Source organism: Gigantopelta aegis, chromosome 10 (genome assembly GCF_016097555.1).
Source record: "Gigantopelta aegis isolate Gae_Host chromosome 10, Gae_host_genome, whole genome shotgun sequence".
Taxonomy (NCBI): Eukaryota; Metazoa; Mollusca; class Gastropoda; order Neomphalida; family Peltospiridae; genus Gigantopelta; species Gigantopelta aegis.
Genome location: NC_054708.1, coordinates 20137461 through 20157735, shown reverse-complemented (window position 1 = coordinate 20157735; position 20275 = coordinate 20137461). Strand labels below are relative to the sequence as shown.

The following is a 20275-nucleotide window of genomic DNA, read 5'->3' as shown; positions in this document are numbered from 1 at the left end:
CAACACCCCTAAGTGCGTTCTTCTCCCGCGATCTCAATTCAAAGATCAATTTGGTTACAAAAAACATGCATCGCAAACTGCTAGTCATTGTTACAATATTGCATCGCGATTGCAAGATTTTGCATCGCTTTTTGCGATGTGAACCCGGTAATTTTGCAGCCTGTGTACTATAAAAATTAAACCCTGACATTTCTATGCTATTTTCTATATAGCCAAAAAACAACAAAGTGAGATTCTCTGGGTGTGTGGAAGGGGGGGGGGGGGGGGGGGGGGGGGGAGAGGAGGCAACTGCCCCCCTTGACCTCCGGAGGATACGGCCTTGTAAACAAGTGACAGTGATGACCCTTCACATGTACTGTTCTGTACTTGTTTTATTTTGGGGTAAGCAGCCCACAATACAGATACGTGTATAAGAAATATGCAATTTTATTGAAAAGAATGTGTTTTATTCATGTTTACTCATTTTATTAAAGTGCTAATCAAATTCCAATAGTTGCTAATCAATTCTCCATCCAGTAGGAAAAACTGCTAATCAAAATTTTTAAAACAAATTGCACCCTGTGTGTACTTCAATCACATTTACGATAGAATTATGGGGATGAGATTTTTTACCCTAGTTGCTACATAACGACCAACAGTAAATAATAAACAAGTTATTACCTTTATACTGACGACAGTCCTGTGTTTCTTAGATGGAGTCGGTGGTGATTCCTGTTAAAATTAACAATGGAGGTATCATATTAATACCGACATAAATAAATTTTATTGACAACTTAAATGTTAATCAAATAATCTTTTTACTGATGATAAAATGCTCTGGAGGTTGAACTTTATATTTCTTTTCCTGGAACTGACCTTCGACATTGAAGTGCCAATTTATTTCCTTTTATGTTCTGTACCAAATAACTGACGTTATTCCTGTTAAAAAATACAATATGATCATAAGATTCATAACCTTTCTCCCATATATTTATCGCAGATCTACTGAATTATCTAAGACTATCATTATGCAAATTGGCTGCCATCAAATTTGGACAAAATTCATTATACATAGTGACACATTCTATATTTGCCATGACCATATAGAGCTCACTTGCTATTCATACCTTATCCTCAGCATCTACGTCAACATCATCGTCAAGCGCATCATCTTCTTCAGCCTCTCGTACTGCCATATTTGGACATCTAGTTGGAGAAACTCTGTTAGTGTCATTTTATATATACTCTTCAAAAAAAGTAGGGAAACTCGAATAAGAATTTACAATTGTCAAAATTGTAAAGTATATTAGCTGTGGGGAATGGTTATTTGATAATAGTGAATTAATTGGGCAAACATTACAACCGGTAGTTTAGTATTACAGCAGGTTTTATGACCACTAAAGATCTTGAAGGACGACTGGGGTCAGAAGTGAAATTTGAAAGTTGACGTTTTTTTATCAGTAAATCTCAAATTCAAACAATAAAAATGACTTAAAACAAAACAATAACAACTGTATGATCAACAGAATGAAAAAGATTGACAGAAATAATGTTCCACAGTGATTAATCGACCTTCCTGGAAAAGTCAAAATCGAGAATGACACCCTATGTACATGTACGGGGCAACTGCGTGATGCACGTGCAAACTATGGAATGTGTTTCGGTGTGTTGATAAATAGACCTGAACGTTCTATACTAAGATGTCTGTGGTCAAAATGTATGTTCTGTCTAATAGTTGATATTAACATTAATATTTCAGGTTCCCCTATTTTTTTTAAAGAGTATATATTACAATAAATACCAAATTTTATATAATAAAAACACCACCACTAATGTGGTGATTTTAAAACGTAAATATGTTTTTTTAGTTTCCATAGACATGGAAAATAAGTGAACATTTTTCTTTCCTTGTATTAATACCATGACATATTCGATTCTGTTATAGCGAAGAAAGAAAGAAATGTTTTTTTAACGATGCACTCGAACACATTTTATTTATAGTTGTATGGCATCACACATATTGAGAGAGGAAACTTGCTGTCGCCACATCATGGGCTACTCTTTTCAATTAGCAGCAAGGGATCTTTCATATGCACCATCCCACAGACAGGGTAGTATATACCACAGCCGTTGATATACCAGTCGTGGTGCATTGGCTGAAACGAGAAATAGCCCAATGGGCCTACCAATTCCAGACCAACCGCACATCGAGCGAGCGCTGTACCACTGGGCTACGTCCCGCCCTCTGTTATAGGAATACAGTGAAAAGATTTTAACTGCAACTTTTAATGTCTTTTTACTGATTCATGTAATGGGTATATTAGAGAATGTAATTTACATTCGTAAAACTGGGGGTCGATATTCTTTAATCTGTGGGAGAACTTCACATCATTTGTCTGAAAATTATAACAAGACTGCAAGGAAAAACTTTTTTTTAAATGTGATTCAATAATAACTGGAAATGGAATTTACCAAAATATCGCAGAGCTTTCTCTGCATTTATTTTCAAACCCCTAAACAAGCTGTAATTAACAAAAAAAACAGTCCTATATTAATGCCATATAACCATAAATAAAATGTGTTGAGTGCGTCGTTAAATAAAACATTTCCTTCCAGTCCTATATTATACCTTCGTTCCTGACAAGCCTGCTTGGACCGCCCACTGCCTCCAAACTTGACCATGTCCTTGCACGACGTACACTTGCCACAGTCGGGCTGTTGACAAATCTCACAGATTCCGCAGCGACGCTTCCGCCCAGAACCATGGCCCTTTTCACCGATCTGGTCTTGAAACATGCTGTCAAAAATCCCACGCACGAGTGGTGTCGTGGTGGCCAGTGTAAATGCTGGTTTCTTTACCTTCACTTGTTTCATTTGTTTTTGGAGAGCGCGTCTATAATCAATGGTTGTAAAAACAATTTCATTCAAATTTTATAAATAATTTCATTCAATTTTTTTTTTTTTTAATCACTTCATCTTAATTTTGGAAAAAAAATTCAAATTGGTTTTTTTTTTTTTTTTTTAAAGCGCACCTATAATCAACAGTAGTGAAAAACCCACAACTTCATTCAAATTGTATAAATAATTGCATTCAATTTTGGTTTTTAAATTACTTCAATTGAATTTCGAAAAAAAAACATTCAAATTTTTGTTTCATTTGTATTTGTAAAATTAGTCTAGAATCAATGGTAGTAAAAAACCCACCACAATTTCATTCAAATTTTTATAGATAATGTCATTCAATTTTTTTTCTTCAATTTCATTCAAAGTTTGGAGAAAAACACATTTCAATTAAATTGTTAAAACGGTTGCTATTTGTACAAAAATAGTACATATCAAGAGGCTATTGGCAACAACAGACACAAAAGAAGAAGAGAATAAACAATTCAGCTATATGATGATCATATTAAATATTAACTGTAAAACCAGATGATCACTATAATTATTAATTGTAAAGTGAAAGAGGAAAAACATAAATAAAGGTTCCAACTATAGGGTTGTCATATAACATTTCATTTTGGGAAAACATATATACCACGAGACCGCTTAGCAGTCAAGTGGTATGTTCTTGCGCAAAATAAACAAGTGCAATAAATAGGAAGCAAAAACCACATAGGTGAAGTTCTGTATTAATCATATACCTTCTTTTATTTTTGTTACAAAAACATTTTTCAATTTAACATCATAATTACATTTTCTTAAATCTCTGATCAATAGTTAACGTTAAGAATCATACTCTGAGGCAATCTTGAGTAATGTGACATAATTTGTCAATTATACGATGTAACTAACAAAAAACCACTAACTCCAGTTATACACACGGTTTGAAAATGTCTTTATCAGTACAGAAAGATTGACTCGGTATGTAATATATGGTGTTATATGATACATACCGCTTGCCTAGAGTAACTCCAGCAAGTTTGATGAGAGCTCGCACACAAGGTGTTGTTATAAGAAGACATTCATCACTATCAGCAGCTTCATCGTAACTCTGAACCTGTTGCAGAAAATATCAGATAGCAATAAGACAGCAACATTTTTAACAGTTACATATTATATAATGTTGTGTTTATAATTAATGTAAAAATCAACAATCACTGTATGAGTTACTTAATCACTACTAACAGTAATATGAAAATAATAGGGACATGTAAAATAACTTATTTTATTATCCACATAGTTCAAGATATTCACGGAAATATAACTAGTGTGACCCACATGTGTCATAATGATTTCACGTGCACAACGAATGACGTAATTTTGTGAAGCAACGTCGTAACTTAATGCGGCTTCCCCAGTGTAAACGCTTATCACAATGACATCAATTCGGAAAATGACGTCATTTTGTCATATCTTTTTAGTTACATTTTGACATGGTCCTAGCTTATTCGTGAAAATAATATTTTGCATAATGTGAATAATAAAGATATTATTACACTCGCGTGTGAATCGTACTGATTTTACGAAACCGTGTCAGGATTCATATATCACCCTCGCTCTCACAATACAATAATATATATATGACACTCATTTCGTAAAATCAGTACGACACACAAGCTCATATAATAATCTCTATATAAGCATTAATAAACAATTTTTTTTTAGTTTTTATATACAGTGAAACCCCTTTAAACTAGACATTCACAGGACCAAATAAATAAAAAGGGGTATCCGATTTAAACAGTAACATTTAAAATAGGACTATGAAAAATGTCCAGTTTACTGAGGGTCCGGTCTAGAGGAGGTTCATTGAATTACCTGTATCTTAATATTTTAAGTTACTGCCTATATGCAAAATAAAAACCCCAAACGACTGGTTTACAGCAGAGGGAGGTAAACATCAAAATGTAAATGTTGATAGGTAAAGCTGACGTTACCTGATCCACTACAAACTGAGCATGTCGTAGGAGTGAGTCTTCAGAAAAACTGGTCAGCCCTGCAGGAGGAACAGTCGTCTGAAAGTAACAGTAACACTTAGCACTGAAGGGTTTACGTGTCAGTGTGAATCCAATTCTCATAAATGAAGATCACAAAATTGCAATTAAGATTATCATAACATCAATCTTAAACACAAGAATTCCGCAGAATTAAATGTCACATAAACTTTTTCGGTACCCTGTAACAGGGCTGCAGAAAGTACTCGCCTGCTTGCTAAATGCGAGTAAAAATTCTGATGGACAAGTTAAAAAATGCAAGTACCAGTCCGACGGGCGATCTGTCTTTTTCAGTTTGTTTGTCACGTGATGTTTATCACTTGCCAGGGTGTTCTTAACGTTTTGTCAATATATACTCTTCAAAAGAAGAAACGCAAAACCACATTGTCGTAACATTTGGAGAATTGATTTAATTATTGAATGGGGAGTCCGATAATTACCAAATGTTGCAGGATTGTTCACAATTCACTCTAGTCCATTGTGAGTAAGTGATAGGACACACCACCAAGGTCAAGGTCATCTGGAGTCAATACCGGGTGTGGCCTCCGCGTGTGTTGACAACTGCCTGGCACCGCCTGCCCATTGAAGCAACCAGAGTACGGATGACGTCCCGGGGGATGGTGGCCCACTCAGCCTGCAAGGCTGCTGCCAGCTCGGGCAGGGTCTGGGGCTGTGGTTGTTGCTGTCGGAGGCGTCGGTCCAACTCGTCCCATAGATGCTCAATTGGGTTCAAATCCGGTGATATCGATGGCCAAGGAAGGACATTAATGTTGTTGTTCTGTAGGAAAGCCGTTGTGAGACGTGCTGTGTGAGGCCTGGCGTTGTCATGTTGGAACACTGCGTTGGCGTTTGCCATAACTGGAACGATGTGTGGCCGGAGGATCTGGTCAATGTAGCCCTGTGCATTCAGGTTGCCCTGCACGTGGACCAGGTCAGTTCTGCCAGTGTGTGAGATGGCTGCCCACACCATGACACTACCCCCGCCGAATCTGTCCACTTCCTGCACGCAGTTTGCCGCATAACGTTCACCACGACGCCGCGACATCTTCCATCATGACGTCGGAGCAGAAATCGGGACTCGTCACTGAACCACACCTGTCTCCATCGCAGTTGAGGCCATTGTCGATGAATCTGGCACCACTGCAGTCGGAGTCGACGGTGTTGTGGTGTTAAGATGACACCTCGAACTGGACGTCTGGCACGAATTCCTACCTCACGTAGGCGGTTCCGTACGGTCTGGTCGGATATCCTGCGCAAACCTGGTATTGCTGCGGCTGTGGAGGTGGCAGTAGTCAATCGTTCCCGAAGGTGGCGTACCCGGATGTAGCGGTCCTGCCCGGGGGTAGTGACCCGTGGTCGACCGGATCTAGGGAGGTCACGTGTTGATCCATGTTGCTGGTAACGGTCCCACAGTCTGGAGATGGTGCTTGGGGACACATGGAATGCCCTGGCAATGGCCGTTCTGGATTCGCCTGCGTCTAGTCGGCCGATGGCATTGTTTCTCTGCGGTTCACTGAGACGTGGCATGTCCTGGATTGTCAACTGTCGGCCAGATACAGAGGCCAGGCAAGCGAACACCCTGCACTTTTATACTGTCGGTGTTCATGTTGCACGTGCAGACAACGCACGTGCAGTGGTGACATGGTTTGCACGTGGCTGCGTTTTTGCGAATATTCACATTTTGGAACTTTATTGTACAGTAGCTGCGTTTTATCGAATGTAACCGTGGGAATGTGTTTGGGACATGCAATGACCTTATATTCACAAAGCATGAACCGGTAGGAAACATAAAATCGGAGTTATAACCCATTTGTACCCTTTTGCGTTTCTTTTTTTTGAAGAGTATATATGCATATATATCATTTGAAGTGAAGACGCTGTATATTATAATATTATTAATAATATATTATTTTAAAGACTGGCAGACATAAACTGTTGCAGACTAGTACATTTTAGTTGGTTCTGGTCTGGCGGGCTAGTGAAATATATTCCATTTCTGCACCCCTGCTGTAATGAACATCTATAGGTGTAACTATAAACCAAGTTTTATTGACCTAGGACTTACAGTTTGTGAGAGAGGATCGAACCCAGACAGAAAGCTGCTAATGGTAAAATGTAGCAGGTTTCCAATGACTATGTGTCACAATGACCAAATATCTGACATCCAATAGCCGGAAATTTATAAATTAATGTTCTTTAGCAGTGTTGTTACATAAAACAAATTTCATATTTCAAAAGTTAGAATTGTAAATAAGTTATAAATCTAAGTTCTGAAACGAATTACTACCTTTATCTTGTTAGCAACTACTTTACCTTGTTAATTACTACCTGTATTTTGTTAATAACTAACTGTATCTTGTTAATTACTACCTGTATCTTGTTAATAACTACCTGTATCTTGTTAATAACTACTTTATCTCGTTAATTACTACCTGTATTTTGTTAATTACTACCTGTATCTTGTTAATCACTACCTGTATCTTGTTAATTACTACCTGTATCTTGTTAATTACTACCTGTAACTTGTTAATAACTACCTGTATCCTGTTAAGAACTACCTGTATCTTGTTAAGAACTACTTGTATCCTGTTAATTACTACCTGTATCTTGTTAATAACTACCTGTATTTTGTTAATAACTACCTGTATCCTGTTAATTACTACCTGTATCTTGTTAATTACTGTATTTTGTTAACTACTACCTGTATCTTGTTAATTACTGTATTTTGTTAATATCTACCTGTATCTTGTTAATTACTGTATTTTGTTAATATCTACCTGTATCTTGTTGAGCAGATCTTCATAAGTTGCATCTTGATTATTCTGCAGAAATTCGATCAACACTTTGGCCATGTGTATTTTTTCCTTCACCACAGCTATGAACGGTGCGTAAGCTTCACTGGGAGCCATTAAGAAATAGTCAGCATAGGCGGTGCTAAATCCAACCAAGGCGTTCTCCCCACCATCAAAACCAGCCGTCCACCACTCATTAATTGGACCCATGCTACGACAAGGAATCCCACCTAAAATAGATGGATTGACGTTTTATAAAGTTATAAATCAAGAGAAGAATGTGGCTCTGTGACAGAATCCTCACTTTTAAGTTATGATCACTCCTTGGTAGACAGGCCCATCTGCAGTTTTCTCCCATTCCATACTATTTCATGCCTGGAATTTATCAAAGGTTATTTCTCGTTCCCGCCAGTGCTCCATGACCTGTATATCAAAGGCTGTGTGTGGTATGTGCTATCCTGTCTGTGGGATTCTGCATATAAAAGATCCCTTGCTACTAATGGAAAAACGTAGTGGTTTTCCTCTCTAAGACTATATGTCAAGATTTTCAAATGTTCTGACATCCATTAGCCGATTAATTAATCAATGTGCTCTAGTGGTGTCATTAAACAAAACAAACTTTAACTTTATCCAAAGTTGTACTGTACTGGGCAGAGTATATAAAAGACTAATAAAGAGTAACCTTTGTGGTGGCAGTGGATTTCTTCTTCTCACTCAATATGTGGCAGTATTATCATATGTTAAACACATATGTTAAGATACATTTAAAAAAGAACTGGAGTGTCATTTACAGCGTTTGAAATAAGCACTTATCCATTTGTCCTGACAAGTGAAAATCTGTTTGGACAAGCAAAATGTACCTTGGTGGTTATCCGGTGGAGAAATAAAAATGTTCAGTGCAGTTTCATTTTGAGCAACCAAGAATATTGTCCTTGCACTTGAATAAAACAAATCATTTATTTGGACAAATAAAATTATACGTGGACAAGTAGATTTCCAGATGTATTTGTCCGGTGGACTAGTAAAATATTCTGCTTATTTCCATCACTGATTAACAAACATTCCTTTCCTTTATAACAGCAGGTTATATAAATTCAATGTGAACATAATGCACCAGTGTAGAATGTAATAAGCCAAAGAAAACCTTAGACAGACTATTAAAAAGATTTGTTCATTATTATAATTAGAAAAATAAATAAGAGGATATTCCCCAAGTGTCTTGTGATATCATAATTTATCAGCACAAGTTGATAAAAGTATGCAATCCGAGGATTTTATACTTTATCAACGAGTGCTGATAAATTATATATCACAAGAAACGAGAGCGGAATTCTTTTATCATCCATTATCATTCTCTTCGTTTGCGACAGTTGTAAACAATGTCAGTAATGTGGGTTGAATGTCAGCGGTAGACTCGTTAACTAGCAGAATACCAGTGGCGTGACGTCACTAATGGTAGGTTTAGCGCTGAAACAAACATAGTGATGTAACAAAACGTCTTGTTATTAAAATTTGACCAATCAAGATTATATAAGAAGCAGGAGATATTGCAAATTATAGTGCCAGCGATATCTCCTACAAAAGCCTTTAATGGATGATAAAATGGGAAATACATTTAAGGTTGCAGACCCTAGGTTCATCCCGTGAAAATGGACACTAGGTTTCGCTAATTTACAAACCTCTAACACATCTGGATAAAGTTACAATAAATCGGAACAAGAGTTTGTGATGATGAAAAGGGGAAATATCTTCTAAAAATAGATGAGAGCTTGTTTCCATAACCATTACTTCTCAGGGGTACGAGTGCTTTTAGAATTATGGAAAATGCATTTCGGGGTATTAAAAACACCAGAATGACCAGAAACACTAGGATGTATGGAAATGTTAATCTAAACAGTCTGCTTTAAATGATCAAAAATGTATCTTATAGTGAAAAATATGCAGTATTGTTTAAAGCTTGGGTTCATCACTTTAATAAATTTGTACAGAGATGCCAACCCTAGTTGGAGTGACATAGGAATCCAGGCCTTCAAAAATAGGAATCCCAACCCCCCAAAATAGGAATGTTATCAGTGATGGCTCAGGAGCGCTTTTTCGACATTTTGGTAAAGTCAAGTTCAAGGCCGTACCCAATCGACAAACATCAGGCTGTTTGGAAGACTGATTGCTAGACTGGTTTATTCTATATCCCCACACTTGCTATTTGGAATCCATAAGTTTTGAAGGCAGGAAGCCAATCTACGATTGTTGACGGTGAAGAGGGAAAAAGTTCCATTTCTCTGGTGTTAACATTTGTGCCGTCCAAAATACGATCCGATACCAAATACACGAAATTACAATTTTCTTTCTAAAAATCGGGATTTTGAACAAGACAATCGTAATAGAATAATCTATGCTTTAAATTTGTAATGAATCTGCCAAATACGTAATGGCTGGCATCTCTCTGTTTGTATATAAACTATCTGTATGCCAACAATATTACCTTCAGGTGATGGGTTTTCCTCGTAGATGGGTTTGATGATACCACTAATATAGAGGTACACATTCTTCTCAATCAAACCTGTATCAAATGGACACAAGTGTGTATTCTTGTCGTAAACACTGCAAAATAAAATTTAATACATTTCTACAAATACATTCCAGATAAAGCTTAATTTTATTTAACTGGTTCACACACTTTGTTATGCACCAAATTCCATGCTTTTTAAAGGTTTTTTCCTGGTTTTGAAAAATATTTTCAAAGATTCTTTCAACAGCCATCAATATGGTCTCTTGTATCATTTTAAATGGGTAAAAATTAATTGTAACTTTTCAAGACTCAACTAAAAAGTGATCATTATCACAGAATTGCAGGCTAGAATTATCAAAAAACAAACGAAGCAAAGTAAAATTTTTTAGCAAACGAACATGTATTACCTAAAATTTGTCACTTTGTGTTGAGGTCTTTCGTCACATGAATTAATTTCCTCCTCCTCTCCAGTGAAAAGCTGTAGCTTTGGATCAGTCAAAGCAATAAATTCCTCAACCTGAATTTAAAAGATATTTTATATATATAAAATATATATATAATAATATATAATACAACTTTTATTCCTAATATATGATATTGACGATATGTACAGAGAGAGAGGGAGAGAGAGAGGGAGAGGGAGAGGGAGAGGGAGAGGGAGAGGGAGAGGGAGAGGGAGAGATAGAGTTAAGAAGCAAATTTGTTTTGTCCATCAGAACTTTATCAGCAAACATTTTGAACATTTAAAATGTACCTTCCAACAAACACTACATTTTAAAACCATACCATCTCAATAAAATTCTAAGCCAAAGCGAGGTTTAGTAGGACCATCACATGTGACGGTTAATAAGTGCATGTTTTGTGACATTTGAGGTAGCCATTTTATAAACTAATATTATGTTACATTTGGTTAGTAACCAATGGTTATAAAAAATGTTGTTTTATTTGTGCTTAAAATATTTATCAGTATTTAGTGTTTTTGAAAGAAATGCTTAGAAAAGTATTTCAATACTGTTAGTTTAAAATGAACAGTTTGGAAACTAATATTATGTAGTAGTTGGTTAGGAACCATTGGTTATTAAAAATGTGGATTTATTTTTGTTTAAAATATTTATCAGTATTTAGTGTTTTTGAAAGAAATGCTTAGAACATTATTTGAATACTGTCCGTTTAAAATGAACTTGAATGATGTCAGTGAGTTGATGTATAATTTACTGCTTGATGACAACTTTATAAACAAGCTCACAGCTTCGTCAGGATCTCCAGGGAAAAGCCTGAGATCAGGATCATCCAACAACTGCTTGCATTCATGACACTTCGACGGCACAATCGGCTTAGAACTCTGCCGACATCTCCTCAACTGGCTCGGGTTTCTGACGCAACACTCTAAATGAAACAAAAAATTATTAAGATATATCTTTTGATACAAATGTTCACAACCATAGAACTACATTGTGTACATTTACAAGATTGAGAAGGACTGACTGGAATCAGGAGGGATAATCTGATGGGTCAACCAACAACAATAAAAAAAGTTTTAAAGTTTGTTTTGTTTAACGACACCACTAGAACACACTTGATTTACTAATCATTGGCTTCTGGATGTCAAACATTTGATTATGACTCTTAGTATTCAGAGGAAACTAGCTAAATTTTTCCATTAACAGTAAGGGATCTTTCATGTGCACTTCCCCAGACAGGACAGCACATACCATGGTCTTTGATATAGCAGTTGTGGGGCACTGGTTTGGACAGGGAAAAACCCAATCAGAGAATGGAAAAAGAAAGAAATGTTTTATTTAACGACGCACTCAACACATTTTATTTACGGTTATATGGCGTCAGACATATGGTTAAGGACCACACAGATTTTGACTACATGGGCTACTCTTCTGATTAGCAGCAAGGGATCTTTTATTTGCGGTTCCCACAGGCAAGATAGCACAAACCATGGCCTTTGTTGAACCAGTTATGGATCACTGGTCGGTGCAAGTGGTTTACACCTACCCACTGAGCCTTGCGGAGTACTCACTCAGGGTTTGGAGTCGGTATCTGGATTAAAAATCCCATGCCTCGGCTGGGATCCGAACCCAGTACCTACCAGCCTGTAGACTGATGGCCTACCACGACGCCATCGAGGCCGGTCAATCAGAGAATGGGTTCACTGAGGTGTTTCTATCCTACAAGGCAACAACCTCAGGGGGGAGCCCTCTACCGATCCTCTAGATCCCACCACTTAATCATTCATAAGATTTGTAATGGTATACTTCTCACCAGTGCTCTGCCGCTAAGCTACATCCCACTCCCAACACTATTTGGGGATTAAAACACAAATACATATATTTATTATATAAAATTAAGTGAAATATCTTAAAATATCAGTGAAACAAAAATGTTATCAGTCACTCAGTGACGATAACACATTTTAGAGTGAATATTTCACTATTTTACTCTAAAATGTTTTATCGTCACTGTAGAAAGTGTTATCTTCACTGTAAGAAAGCTGGAACTATTTTGCTGCTGGTATTTTAAAAATAAAGGTAAATTGCCAAAAGTTATATAATAAATAGAAAATTTCATTTTTTTTGTCAAATATGATTTATATCTCATCGAGTGAAGTTTGTAATCATATCTCAAGAGTCGCACTTGCGCGACGAGTGTGATATGATTTCAAATTTCATGAGAACATGAAATACATATACACATACAAATACACATATATAATATTGCTGTTTCAATTTTAAATTGTTCTAAAACCATATTTTTATGAATCATGTATGCTTTAGAAGTAATTATAAACATTAATTTTGTTATTTATAATGATGTCAATAACTCAGAAAGCACTAAGATCAGGGGACAATATTTTAAAATCTTAAGTAACCGGAAGTCGGTTCATGTAATTTTTAACATAGGTTACTGATTGTTCAGTTAAGCGATTTATATTTGTGTAACGTAATCAAGTACTATAAAGTTTAGCACTGGAATTAGTTATTTTCAGAAGTTTGTAAACTTGTAAATCACCAGGCAACTGATTGGCAGTTCCCATCCATTTAAAGTAGTGTAACCAGTACGGAAAGAGAATGACAGTTCACATCAAGTATTGTATCTCATAAGTCATGTTTCTTTTTAAAGCTAGACTTTGTAAATGTAAATGTTTACCTTTCATCATTTTCTTTCTCAACATCCTTATCTTCAGTCCGTATTCGTTTCAGTTCAGAATCAGCTTCGTTGTTCGTTTCTGGAGCGGGCTCGGTGGCTACCGACTTTCGTTTCAAAGGCCTGGCAAAATTACATAATTATGTTATTTAATCCCACATGTGGTGTGTGTTTGATGTGTCTTGTGTGTGTGCGTACAATGCAATTAAAGCTGCAATTCCACTACTCACTAGTTTTAATGTGTCTTTTGTGTGTGTACATGTATCCAATTAAAGCTGCAATTTCACTACTCACTAGTTTTAATATGTATCTGGTGTGTGTGTGTGTGTGTATACATGCATACAATTAAAGCTGCAATTCCACTACTCACTAGTATCAATATGTATCTGGTGTGTGTGTGTGTGTACATGCATACAATTAAAGCTGCAATTCCACTACTCACTAGTTTTAATATGTCTTATGTGTGTGTGTGTGTGTGTGTGTGTACATGCATACAATTAAAGCTGCAATTTCACTACTCACTAGTTTTAATATGTATCTGGTGTGTGTGTGTGTGTGTGCATGCAATTAAAGCTGCAATTCCACTACTCACTAGTTTTAATATGTGTCTTGTGTGTGTGCGCGTGCATGCAATTAAAGCTGCAATTCCACTACTCACTAGTTTTAATATGTATCTGGTGTGTGTGTGTATGTGTGTGTGTGTATGTGTGTGTGTGCATGCATGCAATTAAAGCTGCATTCCACTACTCACTAGTTTTAATAAATTACTGTGTTGATTGAAAGTGGATGTTTGTTTGGATAACAAACACAGCTATATCTACCGACCATTCAATATTGTCTCATTTAACTGTGGAAAAGACATCCTGCATTTTGAATATTAATAGTAATTAAAAATAATGTAGATAATATATTCTAAATAGCTAAATAATAAAAATATACCAATAGTGCACTTTTCTGCTGGATATTTTGCTATAGAAAATACAGCATACAAAATACAATTGTAAATATTGAGAGTGCCACTTTATTATATATATATATTTATCATCCATTAAAGGCTTTTGTAGGAGATATCGCTGGCAATATAATTTGCAATATCTCCTGCGATATACTCCGCAGGAGATATCACTTTTTATAATCTTGATTGGTCAAATTTTAATTTTAATTTTAAGACAATATTTTGTTACGTCAGTGTTTGTTTCAGAGATAAACCTATCATTAGTGACGTCACGCCACTGCCGTTCTGCCAGTTAACGAGTCTACCACTATCCATCAATAGCTGCTTAATATAAGTTTTGATGTTGCCATGTTTAGATAAATCTTGTACCTGAAAATTATTTTCAAATAGTCAGACCTCGTTACAACGACCATGTTCGTCCCTGGGTCACTTTGTCATTATATTGAAATTGCCGGTGTATTGAATTGTCATGAGTTATCTCCATTGCCAAAATAACGTAACAAAAAATACTAATTAATATTACCTGATGACTGAATAGCATTTAAATAATTAATGCATTGCAATTATTATTAAAAACAACAAATACACGTACAGACATTAAATATGTTTTTAAAAACATCATTTAATATATTAAACAAGGCGCATTCACCTTCAGTCTAATCATTGCTTGGTTAAAGATATCTCTGATTGGTACCAGTTTCGATTACAAAATATCATGAAAATAGAAATTGTTCAAAGTTAATCCTTTAATTGGTTAACTAAAGGCTTATTTGCAAAAGCAATGCATGTCTACAGATTTCGCAGACATCGGTATCTCGGACAGCATATGACACAGTCGGCTCACTACAAGATCAAGGATTCTAAGTGACTGTGTGTGTACTGCCAACGTGCTACGGTATCTGTGATTATGTAATGTTGTTGTAAAGAGGTGTTTTTAGATGTCGGATGCACGTTTGTTCCTAATTTGGTCTGTCGGTGTCGGAGGGTGTGAATTCCGGTTTAATGAACAGAATAACACTGATGTACGTTTGTTCCCGACAATTTGTGGTTGGATGGTGTAAATGTTGTAGTAACGACAGTCATTGTAACGAGGTCTGACTGTATATGCTTTAAATGAAATTGATAAAATCTGTAAAACTTACCCTTTATTAAACATTGACAAAATTGAAGGTTGATTGCTGATACCATTGGCTACTTTCTTTGATTTCTTTTCATTTGACTTTCCTGAAATAATTTAACAAAATAATTTATGTAATGAGCATATCATAGAAACATTAACACAGCCAATAATGGTAGATTTCTTACAGCTTTCTCAAATATTACCTCAAATTCACAATTCATAATAATATATGTTTTTATTACCCATATGGGCTGAAATATACGGGGTAATATTTTTTTTTCGATCTCTGCACAATGTGCAGATTGCTTCTACAGCCACTGATTTGCTGGCTTAAAAATCACGACATTTGGTTGGTTGCTTGCCATGGCCCGAACTTCACTTTCATTTATATAATGTTTCTATTCATGAGTCAGATTACACATACATTATACGATCTACAAAGATTTTCAGAAAACTCATTTGCTTTGTAAACATGAAATGGTATATTTTCATAAGCAGCGGCATTAGTAATATATAAAAAAATTTATTTTCTAATGCAAATACAGTTGTATTATTTTGTACTGTAAACATTCATGTGAATGAATGTTGTAAAACACTCACCAAAGGCCCGGGTTTAAAACATTCATTCACTCGGGAGAGATAATTCATAATTCCTTGTAGCTCACTAGTTATTCTCTAAATAGTGATTAAAATATTTTGTTTAAAATTAAACTCTGTACAAGACACTATCAAAATTTTCTAACATTGGCTAAAATAAATACAATATGTACAGACAGAAAGAAATAATGAATCACATGAAGACTGACAACAGTCACTGCAAACGATACTCTCATCAATATTGCCAGGAAGTTAACCATGTTGCTTACACCCAATCCCCAGGCATTCAGATTTCTCGTAAATGATAGTTTCCGACACCATGTCGGTAAACACATGGAGCCAAAATTTAGTTTCCAGTGATTATTATATCGAGTATGACTATTCAACAGAACCTAAAAACAGTTTCCAACGGGTTCCCACGGCACGGAACCGAAAACGTGTTTCCCATGAAATTTAAAATCCTATGGTCTGAATCCCATATTACTGGCATCCAGTCAACAATTCAGATTTTTGTATTAACACACACACACACACATTACTACTCTAGATTACATTCGGTTGATGATATCAAGCGTTCCCGTATTTTTTTATATCGGTATATATTCAGTGAGCCTAATGACATGACAAGTTATAATAAACTAAGTTGTTTAAATAAAAGCAAGCTATTTTTACTTACTTTTTGCTTTTACTTCCTTCTTATCATTTTGTTCCAAGCCGTTGGTACACGTATCCTCTCCATTTTTCTTCAAAGAATCGCTATCAACTTCCATAACATCATCGCTGTCACTTTCAATCACAGGCACCTGGAACGACAATAAATTATTTTAGAGCTTGAATTTAACAGCAGAACTACTGACAGCAACTGCTTCAATGTGAATTGTCACTGACTTGTCAGGGGCTTTTCCGATTAAAGGGATAATTTTTTTGTTTTTAATTTTGTGTTTATTTGTTGCAATGTCAGTTACTGGTTTAAAATACAGTAGGCAGCCTCAAAATTGACTGCACTACAAACGTATTCTTATGTTTGAGCTCTGTAAGTTAGATTGAAATAAACTAAAGGTAAAATCTAACATGATTTATACTCATATGTACATACCTTTTTATCTTTTTGATGTTTCAATTCAACACTAAAAAAGAGAAGATACAATCATATATGGTAATGATACAAAACCTGCACATAAAAATTATTTCAGAATAGATTTTCCTACAATAAAAAATATTTTAGAAATAGACAGAAAAATTGAGAACACAGGTTTAGTCTTGAAAGAACAACAAAATAATTAATTTGTAATGTTCGTCAGAGATTTATCCAGGATTTTTTGGCAGGGTCCAATGTATGATGGGACTGGGAAAAGCTGTGCAATTTAAATTATAATCAAAATTCGGATTTTTTTTAAAGGCCATTGAATAATGCAGGGGCAGGACGTACCCAGTGGTAAAGCGCTTGATGCGTGATCGGTTTCGGATCGATCCAAGTCAGTGGGCCAATTGAGCTATTTCTCATTTTAGCCAGTTCACGACGGTACATATAAAATATAGCAGGTTTCGTCTCTAAGACAGTCAAAATTACCAAATGTTTGACATCCAAATAGTGGTGCTGTTAAACAAAACACATTTTTGTTAATGATGTAATGCACCATTGTTCAATTAATTTATTACAATAGTGAATAGACATAATTTCAAAGTTATTTACTCATCAAATTGGGAAGTTTCAGTGCCACATGCTAAAAATTGGGATGGGGCCCCATGTTCAGTACCACAAAATGTCTGCATAAATCCTTGAACATATATTAATTAATACAGAAAAGTACAAGTGTCAATATGCAGCCGAATAATAGTAATGCCAGATGGGAGAAAATGAAAATGTTCATACATTTACATTACTTATTATAACCAGTTTTTTAGAATTCAAAAAAATAAATAATGAAATATTAGATATGGCCTTTTAAAAAAAATACATTTCCGTTGATGTCACAGGTTCCATTTGAAAGTAAATGGAGCAGACATGTCTCAATGTTGACTGGATTTTTAGCTTAAAAAGTTGTTGTTTTTATAAAATGAAAACGTGAAATTTGGGATTAGTGAAAACTGGTAAATATTAAATTATATAATCATAATTTGTATTATGATGTTTGAAACATATTTTCAACAAGGATATGGGTACCAAACATTTTGCCCCTAGCTTGAACAGTTCCCACCCCCCACCACATCATGTTTTGTACACATTAAGACAACCAAGTCCTATAAAACAGCGATCTAATACAAAACCTTTTATGTGACGTATTTTATTGTCAGACAGTACATATTACATTTTACAGTGGCTATTAATTCCAAACCTGCTGGCTGCCGTTTTATTGGAACATACATAGAACTCTATTTACAAAACACAGATGAAATCAGGGCAACCACATTTTTGGAGGGGCAACCTCAATGTGAACCCATACTTGCCCTCCGGGCAAGAAACCAAAATCCTCAACATTGAGCACTGTTTACAAAAGGGGTGGGATTTAGCTCAGTTGGTTGAGTGCTGGCTTAAAGTGCTTGCTTGAAATCAGGGCAACCAAATTTTTGGAGGGGCAACCTCAATGTGAACCCATACTTGCCCTCTGGGCAAGCAACCGAAATCTTTAACATTGAGCATTGTTAAAGGAGTGGGATTTAGCTCAGTCGGTTGAGTGATCGCTTTAAGTGCTTGCGTTGCAGGATCTAAACACCTCAGTGGATCCATTCAACTGATTGGGTTTTTGTCATTCCAACTAGTGCACCAAACTGGTCAAAGGCTGTGGTATGTGCTTTCCTGTCTGTGGGAAAGTGCATATATATAAAAGATCCCTTGCTGCATTAGAATGCAGCAGATTTTCTCTGATGACTAGGAACCAGAAATACCAAATGTGTGACATAGCCGATGATTAATTAATCAATGTTCTCTAGTGGTGTCGTTAAACAAAACAAACTGTCTTATAAAAAATGATGCAATGCTTAAGACTAATTCTGGGTGACTGACAACATAAGAGTATTAAGACCCTTATTTACATTGTAGTGCAGACAAATAGAACAAAACTTATTTCGAAACTCTCAAAAGATAGTAAACTCGCTGCTGTCACAGGTTAATACTGGTAATATAGCAGCAAGGGTTCTTTTATAGCCATGATGATGATCATGATCATCAGTTTCATGGATTGGTTGTGGTTTCAAAGTGTTTGTTGGCAATCATCAATTATAATTACTGAATTTTGGCACAATTTCAAAGATAATACCATCATTCTGTTAACAATTTTACAATATACCATACAAGTAAGCATATCATCTTAGTACTGTGCTTTAAATTTTATTTTGTAAACTCATAGTCTTATTCCTTATTCAAGGGCAGGACGCACTCGTGATAAAGTGCTCGCTTGATGCAGTCAATGTGGGATGGATCCCCGTTTGGTGGGCCCATCCGGCTATTTCTCGTTCCAGCCAGTGCACCACGACTGGTATATCAAAGGTCTTGATACATAATGTGCTATTCTCAGTTCTGACTGTGGGATGGTGCATTAAAAGATGATTTTAAGATCCCTTGCTATTAATGCAGTAATGGAAAAATGTAGATTTCCTTTGTGAGACGAAACGTCAAAATTACCTATTCAGGCTATTGGCATCCAATAGCCGATGATTAATAAATACATTTGCTCTAGTGGTGTCGTTAAACAAAACTTTAATCCTTATTCGTTACGATATGCATAATAATATGGCGGATATGACAGCCGTCCAATTCCATTTATTTTTTTAATTTATTATTATTAATAATAATCAACATTTTAGAGCAAATAGTTGTCTAGCTATGATACACACTGTTTGATGACAAGTTAATACTTACTTGGATTTTTCACATAATATTTCAGGCATGTTTATTTGTTAATAGTTTTCCTAATTCAGCTTACAAAAACATCAATCCCGCCAAATATTTCCCGCAAAGTTGGGTCATTTCCGGTTGTATTTGGTCTCACTAAAGGGTTTTATTAATATTTTATCAGATTACTGTTTGTAAAGTGGTTTGGGATATATGTACATTTTAAAATAAAAGTACAGTTAAAGCTGTAACGTTTCGACTTTTATAAATCTCATAATTTATAGTTCATCTGACATTTCGAGTTTTTAATCCAATGTTTATCGTCTACAATTTTTTTACAGTCAGTGTGATGCGTCAGATTTTAGGAAAGGAAAATAATAATAATAATAAAAATTATCAAG

General features: G+C 35.5%; 1 protein-coding gene across 1 annotated transcript in view; it reads right to left on the bottom strand.

The window, feature by feature from the left end:
- Positions 1–15549, bottom strand: part of LOC121383258 (DNA (cytosine-5)-methyltransferase PliMCI-like) — a 50668-nt gene extending 35119 nt beyond the window's left edge. The window contains exons 1-11 of the mRNA XM_041513163.1: positions 15468–15549; positions 13374–13493; positions 11461–11600; positions 10622–10731; positions 10188–10306; positions 7691–7935; positions 4857–4934; positions 3873–3976; positions 2609–2872; positions 1107–1185; positions 661–711 (exon numbers count right to left, since the gene is read on the bottom strand). Coding sequence (XP_041369097.1) covers positions 661–711; positions 1107–1185; positions 2609–2872; positions 3873–3976; positions 4857–4934; positions 7691–7935; positions 10188–10306; positions 10622–10731; positions 11461–11600; positions 13374–13398 — 1215 coding nt within the window. The 5' untranslated portion in view covers positions 13399–13493; positions 15468–15549. The remainder of the gene's footprint in view (positions 1–660; positions 712–1106; positions 1186–2608; positions 2873–3872; positions 3977–4856; positions 4935–7690; positions 7936–10187; positions 10307–10621; positions 10732–11460; positions 11601–13373; positions 13494–15467) is intronic.
- Between the last annotated feature and the right edge of the window lie 4726 nt (positions 15550–20275).